The 9917-nt window shown below is 29.8% G+C and overlaps 1 protein-coding gene across 2 annotated transcripts; it reads right to left on the bottom strand.

Moving 5' to 3' along the window:
• Positions 1 to 756: 756 nt before the first annotated feature.
• Positions 757 to 8813, bottom strand: LOC113559639 (E3 ubiquitin-protein ligase Su(dx)-like). Of its 2 annotated transcripts, none has more exons than XM_026965389.1 (14): positions 8200 to 8813; positions 5324 to 5500; positions 4914 to 5055; positions 4528 to 4844; positions 4381 to 4470; positions 4147 to 4306; positions 3817 to 4081; positions 3560 to 3753; positions 3362 to 3505; positions 3048 to 3290; positions 2819 to 2978; positions 2242 to 2742; positions 1559 to 1655; positions 757 to 1429 (listed from the first exon to the last, which is right to left on the bottom strand). In XM_026965389.1, the coding sequence occupies exons 2-14, from the start codon at positions 5424 to 5426 to the stop codon at positions 1257 to 1259; spliced, it is 2589 nt and encodes an 862-aa protein (XP_026821190.1). In that variant the 5' UTR covers positions 5427 to 5500; positions 8200 to 8813; the 3' UTR covers positions 757 to 1256. The 2 variants fall into 2 exon arrangements, with proteins under 2 accessions (XP_026821190.1, XP_026821191.1); XM_026965390.1 differs by lacking the exon at positions 8200 to 8813 and adding an exon at positions 7705 to 7721.
• Positions 8814 to 9917: the final 1104 nt, after the last annotated feature.

The raw sequence follows: 9917 nt of genomic DNA on the forward strand, positions 1-9917 counted from the left end.
AATATTTTAATTATAAATTGTGTCTATTTATATAAAGCTACCTAGACACATGTCTAGATATATTTAACAAAAAAAAGAAAAAGTACATTTAGAGCACAGGAATTATATAAATATTTTTATAATGATAAAGTACAATAAATTTATATTTAAGCGATATATATAATATGCTCACACACAGCAAAGTAGAACTATAAAACAGTTAAAATAATTTTTAGAAATAGCACATGTCTTGTAACATTAAGATTAATTTACATTATCAAATAACGTACTAAAAGTATTTTTTGGCAAAATTATGTCTGAACAAATTTTATAAACATTTTTATTTAAGATATTTTAAAAGGTTTGAGCTAAATTGTATTTGTTTGAAAATGCTCTTCCATGAAAAAAAGAATTGAATACATTTTTATGTATTAATATTATTAAATACAATTGTTTACTAAATGCTGTATATTACCTATACCTTATACATTGTAATTAATACAAATGTTGTTCATAATTAGTTTTCAGAATACAAAATAAACAACTGTTAAACATGGTAACTTTTTATGTTTTAAAAAAATAAACATATTCGCAAAAGCGTAAGCACGATCTAAGAAAAACAACAATAATAAATTTGATTATTATTGCAGCTTTAGGTCATATGTATTTTCAATAATAATGAGTACTTAGTACTGCAATAAATAAATAGTTTAATTTATTATATAGTATTTAAGTACCCTATGTTTAATTAACAAATTAGAACGGATATTAGTTGAATGTTATAATAAAAATTATTTTCAATGAAAAAGTGGAATATGTTTAAATTATATTATATAAATTTTACTTTCGTTCACCAAAATTAAAGTTTAACAAAAATCATAACCACTATTCCTTTAATTTATTTTTTGTACATCAATCATTACATTCAAAACACTTTTGTAATTTATTTATTACATACATGCGCCTTATTTATAAAAACACAGTTCTTAAAATCTATAAGTAATAGTAACTATATGAATTGGAGATATATAACGAGAAACATCAATGAATAAAACACTTTAACTCCAAAATTAATTAACGATGCATAAAATAAAAACAGAATATAAATTAAGGAATGTATTTTAAACCTCTAAAAGGTTAAATACGGTTTCACCGTTTGTTTGATGTTGTAAGGTCATGATATCACTGCACGGTTTTATAAATATTAATATACACTACTATATCTATATTTAAAATCGTAACAATTGAGGGAACATTAACCTGAATATATTTGTGTTTCATTCTTGAGCAAACCCTTCAGTCTCCTCAATAGCATAATTGAGTTTTTCGACTAGTTGGTCATAGCTCTTGTATGGCGGCAAGTCTAACCTGTTAAAGCATGTGTGAGACCGAGGTAACCATGTTTCTTTACCAACCTTTTCAATGCAAAACCTCTGCGCTCCATTACTCCCTAAACATAAGTACAATTATATTTAATAATTATAAATATCTTAATATAATAAAAATTATTAATAAAAATATAACATAATAATTTATAGCAATATTATCCTTAATATTATTATGTTTAAGTTTAACTCACCCATAAGTTCAGCAAACCCTCCAACCGGAACCCTACATGTTCCAGTCACAAACTGAAGAAGTCTTGCGCGTTTTTCATTGTCAGCTTGTTTTACAAACTACAATTAAAAATTAAATACATTAAATATTGCCAAAACCCAAATACAAATAAAAAATTTAGTTGATAAGAAGGTTTAATTTCGGGTTAGAATAAAAACCTACACACTTTTAGTAAGACAATAATTTTGAAAATTGATTTGAATTTATAGTACAATTTCCTAGAATATGTAATGTATAAGTTTTTTTAGATTATTAACTAAAATAGGTGCATTAAATAATAATAATAAAAAAAACTAGTATAACCTAACTTTTCATGACGCATAAAATTCAGTAAAAATTAAATTTTACTTTGACTACTATTTACACAAAGAGAACAATTTTATAAAATTATAATTGGAAATTAAAAACTGTATTTTTCGAGTATTATTCAATTGTTTTGTGGAATTTATAAATATACTAATCTAATATTAAGAAAAATGATTTATAATAATATATTCCAGTATTAAATGAATATTTGCTTCATTTTTTCTTTATTGTTCATTCATATATATAATATGATTATAACATAAAATTACACATTTGGGATAGTCTTTACATTAATTTTTATGTTGATAACAGAAATATTAATTAAATTAGATCTAGTACCTGCCAGAACCAGTTAATTTGCTTGCTAGTTCTATTATAGTGTCGATAAATTGTGTGCTGTTGCCAGTCTTCAACATCAATCTCTTGCATGCCACACAACATGAGTTCAAGTTCACGTTCATCGAAATATTTTAACCATTCCAATGCAACTACTTCATTAAATCCATCTAATAATGCTTGAGTCTGTTCTTCAATACCACGCGTCATTCTCCATTCAGTCATTAATCTAATGTATTCATCTTTGTTAGCATCAGTAACTTTCACTTTGTCACCATTTTCTATCAACTCGTGATGCACAACTTGTCCAAGTACTTCAAAATCTACCCCAAAGTACATTTCAATATCACTTTCTTCTAAATTATTGTCACGTATCCAAACCAATGAGTTATAAAATTCTGGGTCAATAGACTCGATATCTTTCATGGTAAGTTTTTTATTCAACATACGCTTGTAAAAGGGCATAGTGAAACCAGAATAAATAAAACGGCCATGATATAAAGCCTGAAATTATATTTATAGTATACATATATATTTATATAATTTATATGGTTTAAAACATTTTTATTATAATACTTACCATAGCTATAAATCGTCCAATAAATTTGAAATATAACAAATGGTCTGGATTTACATACGAAGCAGGATTAATTTGTAGACTGTAATTGTTTTTATTGGCATATTCAAATAGACAGTACATTGGATTGAGTACTTCGTGGGAAAGTAAGAAGAACCATTCTCTGTTGAATTTAATAATTTTATTATTAATAAAATAAAATTGTTTTCAACAATAAATAGAAAATATATACCGTGAAACACCCCCATAATCTAAGCCTTCTTCACCGCGGAATACTATATACAAACGTTTCCTCATTTCATACGCAGCAGATCTCATTATTTGATGATAGGAATCTTCAAACAATGTCTGTCTGGAAACTGTAATCTTAATATGACTTGATATTGCATTACTTTGACACAAATATCGGAATTGGCTTAATTTCCAACGGAATGATCTTTCATAAGCAGCAGGTACTCCGTAAGGACCAGTTGAACTAAAATTATAAATATGGTTGTACATTATAATAAATAATAATTATGATTAATATTCTTTCTTATTATTAACCATTGAATAGGTGGTACATGGGTACGAGGATCTTCAAATGTAGTTGTATGTGTATTATGATCAACAAAATATCTAATTCCATCAGTAGTTTTTCTTACTTCCCAGCCAGTTGGTAAATCCGAATTATCAATAATCAATTCAGTTCTAAAAAATAAATCAACTGTACAATATAATCAATAAAATATTTCTTATTTATACCCTTGTGTACGTGGATCTTCCCACTGAGTAATGCGACTTTTATGATTAACAAAATAACATCTACCATCTGGTTGAACACGCTTTTCCCAGCCATTAGGTAACTGTCCCATACGGTCTTCCTCCTCCACAACAGGACTTGGCGGAACTCCTGTAGTTTGTCTACTATTTGGTCCTGAACCTGTCCCTAAAGCATGCTAAACATACCATACAATTATGATTAGTTACATAGAAAATCATAAAATATTTATATATTTTACTTGAGGATAAAGAAATCTTTGGTTTCCCTGTTGAACTACATGAGCTCTTTCGCCTTGCCAATGTTGGTAATGCTGCAGTCTTTCAACATTTGGTCGTTGCCATGTTGTAGTACGAGTATTATGATCCACATAATAAATACGCCCACGGTTATCTCTTCTTAGCTCCCAACCAGCGGGTAATGGTTGTGGTCTTTCCCAAGAAGTTGATTTGGTGTTATGATCAACATAATATTGTCGTCCAAATGCATCAAATCTCATTTCCCAACTACAATAAAATGTATAAATAAAATTTTTTAACTTAAAAATAAAAAATAATTTATTTTCACACACCCAACGGGTAAAGGTTCTTCTATTGGTAATGTAACAGGACCATTTTGATGATGAACAGTAATTGTTCCCTCAACAGAATTATTGTGTACTGATGAAGTTTGTGAAGGTCGAATGTTATTAGTTAACGCATTATTTATAAGATTAGTAGATACATTCATGTCTAAAATGTGTACAAATAAACTTCATTAAAAATCTATTATAAATGGATCATATAATAAAATAAATAGCTATTACCTATTGTTGGAACAGGTGATGCAGCAACAACCGTCGTTGAAGTACGACTACGAGCTCTAACTCCATTACTAAAATCGCCATCTGATAGTCCTATTGAATATTAAATTACTTAAATTAATATTTCTTTTACATATTAAGTAAGATTACCTTGATGATTATTAGTACTAGTTCCTGGTTCTCTAGATGGATTTGAAACCTGAGACATATCAATTTGAAAACCATGTAATATAGTAATCAACTCTCCAACTTTGACCAAATTATTAGATGTGGATGAACTTGATGTTAGATGATCATGATGACGAGCTCGCATCAAATCAATTGTCAACTCCAAATTATCACAGACACCATTATAATTACACAAAATATCATAAAGACTAATACTTTTTTCAGCTATAAGCACGTCTTTTTGAAATTTACAATAATCTAATACACGATAGTGTAATATTGAGTATGGAGTAACAAGTCTAAAAAAAATTATCTTTCATTACCAATTATGATTGGATTTTAAGTTTGTATAATATTTATTAACATACACAGTAAATTCTTCATTCCATTTTGGTTGATATGTATTTTTGATAACTTCAGTTTTATTCCTTTTGAAATCGTCAACAATAAGTTCAACATATGGATGCGGTTTAATCAATCCACCATTATTTTTTAAATCTGCGCTTTCAACTAAAACAGCAATAAAAATCTGATAAACAATAAATCATCATAATATAAACTTAATTATTATAAAATAGATTTAATTGAAAACAATTGTATTGTTTTACAATTTACCAATGATAATGCAAAAACTATTATCTTTTATCGCAAATAAAACATGGCTTAACTATAACAACCTATAACTTTAGTGGTTATTTCTCACATGAAACCGTTTTAAATTAATAATTTATAAATAGTGGCATAGATAGTGCCAATCTAATACAAATTTTGAACTTACTTGTTACAATGAGTTGAAAAATTTGAATTTGATTTGAAGGAGCAATTACTCTATCCTGAGTTGATATAGAACAATTGGACAAATTTTCTACGATAGTACCCATGGCAAACACAAATTTTCACTTATAGTGACTTAAAAAACATCAAAAGTTTTAACACAATTACTTTGTGGGCTAACCTAAAAAAAAAAAATAGAAAAATCAATATACATATAAATAAACAGTGTAATTGATTTAAATTTAATGCCTGGATGATAAATATATTTGTTTAAATAGATACTTAATGAGAAATAATTAAACCAATATATTATACCTAAATAAATAACCTAACCTTAAATTAATTGAGATTACAGTTATAGTTTACATAATATAAAAAATTGGTGTAGGCACCTATGGATTATGTTTTCTTATTACAGATGATCATAAACTAATATCAAAGATTAATAAAACAATATAACACTTCTTATATAATTAGTATGAAGGTCAAATAATATTATTATGTACCTAAGTGTAGCTTTAAACAACAAATAGGTCACAAAATAAAACTTTTAGTTAATAATCAACGACTTATATAATTTATGATTTAGTCTATGAATTTAATTTACTTATACACAAAAAAATGAAAAATTAACAAACAATTTTGAACTATACAAAATTAGAATTAACAATTTAGATTATAACTTGTACTAATTTTACTAATAAATAATATGAGTAGAATATTAATATACAAAAATAAATTTACCTACATTAGATAGATATAAAAAGTAAGCTTTTTGTATTAAAATACATTCATCATTTTTCCACAACAAAAAAAATGGCATGTAGTATATATTGATAATTGATATGCATTAAGCATTAACATCTAAAATATGTAAAATACAATTTTGTATTTAAAATGGTAATGCCATGAAATAAATTTATATGTTACCTACTCATTCTGAATTCAAAATACAATTTATCAATATACCTATTAAATGATTGAACTAATAGACCTGTTTATAACTGATTATAATAACAAATGAAACATATTAGGGGTGATTAATATTCACATATCGATTGAAATTAAAAAAAAATCAATTTATTCTTAATTTATTCATTTTATTTTTTAGATTAACACTAAAATATTATTTAAATAATTACTAAGGTAAATAATGTAACAATGGTAGGTAAGAATTTAAAAATTAAATATGTAATGCTTTTAAGTGTGTACTATTTGTGATTTTGATAGTTAATCTTTTTTTTAAATTACATTTATCTACTTCAACTAGTCTCAATTTGTGTATACTTGTACTATTGTACTAAACTATTCTATATTAATATCAGTGTTAGAACATGATTATATAATATATTAGCCATGAAGTTGTTTTTTGGTTCATAGTCATATATCTTATATGAATAATTGAAGTAATATATAAAAAATGGGTATGCAAAAATTCAGAAAGTTTTCATCTAACATATAATAATTATATCAATGAAATGTATAAATAATTGTGATAAGTATAAGCTCATTATCAATTTTTATAAACATTAATATATGATTATGTACCATGTATTAATTGTAAGGTTGTGTTTTTCTTTTCTGTACGTCGTTTATCTTGCATGAATGTTTAAGATATTATAAAAAAACAAAATTATATATGCTAAGATTTAGCAAGCTTATCATGATTAGAATCAGTTTTGTTCAGTTTTCTGCTAACAAATCTAATTCTTAAATAAATTTTAAAGTTGGTATTACATTAGCATAATGTTATTTTATAGTTTTTTTTGTCATCAAGTAGATGTACCATTTATGTTTTGTTTTAAGAAAACGTTATACCCACATGTGTTGTCTCTGTCTTACAAACGTACATCATGGCAAATGTACATTCAGGAGAACACATTTTGTGATGTTAGCTTTAATATTAGAGTAAATTTACTTATTATAAAATTAAAATATTAACTAGACAATGTCATATGCTTTTATTTATATTATCATTTTAAAGTGAATTATAAACATTTTAAAGTTGTAATATTTTACACAGCTATAACTCACTTTAAAACGACAATATCAATTAAAGCATAATATGACATTGTAATAGGTAAATTTACTCTAATATTAAAGCTTACATCACAAAATGTATTCTTTTGAACAAAAATTTGTTATGATGTACGTTAGTAAGACAGAGACAACACATGTGGGTAAAACGTCCTCTTAAGAATAACTCAACTAGAAAACCCATTTTTTAACTCCAAAATAATAGCCCAACCTTCACAAATATTACTAACGAGATATCGACTGTGAAAAAAACTACTAACAATAAATTCATATTAATTTAGTAATTATAAAACAATTTGCAGTATACCTGAGTAATACCACTAATGCATGATGCGAAAAGCAACTTACCCTACGATAAAATTTTTTGGTAAAAATGAAAGAACTTGTGATAAGAAAGAAAACAAATCTTGAAAATATATAATGTTCCCGTTGTATTTGAACACTTGAGTCTAGTACATGATTCTGAAGTATAATGAAAAAAGATAAGACCAGAGAGAAGAACAGAAACCTGTTAGTTTATAGCGTTATCATAATATATGTCAACATTGTCCGAAACACTCAACAGTCGCCCTGACCCAGAAACAACGATGATGACCTATCCCATGGTCGTCTTCAGGGCCAGTCGAGCACTGACAGTAGACGAGGACAATATTGAAGAATGCGATATATGCCTACGTAAGTACTCGATCATTGTCTGGTCGATACCAATGCAAATTCGGGCGACACGACAATGGAGAAGACAAAGAAACACATAGTGTTATGACCAAAAACGAAACGTAGGTACGTCAGGACGACACTTAAAACTTTGGTCTCGGTAACGAGGCGAGGGGGAGTGGCACTTACTGTCTGTTAACCAGTACTCCAATACGATATGCTAATATTCGCTCCGGATCGGTGGCGGATTCGCGACTGCGCTGGACTGGTCGGCCCTCGAGGTGGTACCCGGGGGACTAGCGGTCGAGTGTTGCGGAGCAGACCGCGAGGAAAGGCGAAAAACGTCTTGTCTCTTCCTCCGCCGTTATCGACGATCGCCGATCGTATTACGGCGGTGGCGGACACGATAACGCCACGAATGTTCCATCGGCGCGACGCCGCGAATAAATACACAACGGTTATGTCACTGTTGCGATACCGCCGGAGATTTCAGCGACCCGAAATCATTCGTTACTATCGACGACGCGTATTTCGGAGCAGCGAACACGGTCGAACGCGATCGGTTCGTCCGACTACAAACCACTGTAGTCAATCACGTAATAATAACAATAATATCGTCGTCGTCGTACGCGTATCGTACCGCAAAATAATAATATCAGAATGATAGTAATATTAATTATTAATAATGACAATGGCAAATCGCAATGACGATATCGTAATTGCGTGCGTGCGTGCGTGGGTTATATATTTTCCAAACTATACACACACCAGCCGCAGTCGTTTCACCCGAGAGAGAGAGTGCGTTTTGGGTCGCGAACTCGCGAGCGGACGAGATAACGCTACACGCGCGCGCACACACACACACACGCTCGTCACTCACACGAACACGCGCGCACGCTCATGCGCACACACTCGCGCTCATACTATTATACATACGTCTTTGCGCGCGACTGCCGACTGGCGAGTGCTGTTGCACAATCAGCGCGGCGTTGTGTTCTCGCCATCGCGTTCGGCGCACTCTTCTCTACAATGTTACGCGTTTATTAATTTTTATTTTTTACCGCGATAATTAAATCGTAGAATTTATTTTGCGGAACGTTTCGATGACCAGAGATTTATAATGTCACACAGTCGTCGAAACGGCTACAACCGTAATGTTATTAGGAGGTACCTACAGAATAATATTAAATATGTGATTACTACGTAAACAATATACGATTCGAGTGTTATGCCACAGTATGATGTAATGATTGTTATCGTTCTAGAGCTGTTGTTATTATTTTGATTCCTGTGCGATTAGATGTTTTTCGAGCAGCTCCTGCGCTGGCACTCGCTCGTAGCCCGTAGGCGGTGTTTGCGAATACCGTTGAAAACAAACTACATAATATTATATCTTACGTCGCGTGAACTGGGCGTGTTCGCGACGCGGTTTTCGACGACGGTCGAAAGGTTTGCACCGTTGCGCCGTAGCTCGCGGGCGTACGACGAATTATACCAGAATGCAGTCTAACTACTATGATAGTTACCTGTTTATTACCACGACTATAGTTATGAAACTGACGAATCTGGGGGACAATCGCGAATAATTAATGTCAACAATTTAATAAAAAATAACATGATATTTCGTACATGGACCCGATTATCTCGAAATCAGTAGTTGCATTTGTTTCACACACGTATTTTTATAAGTGTAAAATAGAATTACGAATATCCACAAATGGCAAAACGATTCCAATGTGCATACATTTTTCTTGGTACGATTGCGCTGGTGTCGAAAACGACATTGAAATGGTAGGAAGGTGTATCATAATATTTGGGGCAAAGACATAACATAACACCCTGAAAAATCATAAAAGAGGTAACCTATGGTAGTATGGTGTACAAATGTGTAAAATAATCTAAAATTG

Source organism: Rhopalosiphum maidis, chromosome 3 (genome assembly GCF_003676215.2).
Source record: "Rhopalosiphum maidis isolate BTI-1 chromosome 3, ASM367621v3, whole genome shotgun sequence".
NCBI lineage: Eukaryota > Metazoa > Arthropoda > Insecta > Hemiptera > Aphididae > Rhopalosiphum > Rhopalosiphum maidis.

Coding starts and splice junctions, on each gene's coding strand:
- LOC113559639 (XM_026965389.1), bottom strand. CDS start 5,426: ATGGGTACTATCGTAGAAAATTTGTCCAATTGTTCTATATCAACTCAG. Junction 4,845..4,913: donor TGGAATGAAGAATTTACTGT/GTATGTTAATAA, acceptor AATTTTTTTTAG/ACTTGTTACTCCATACTCAA. Junction 4,307..4,380: donor ATCACCTGTTCCAACAATAG/GTAATAGCTATT, acceptor TACACATTTTAG/ACATGAATGTATCTACTAAT.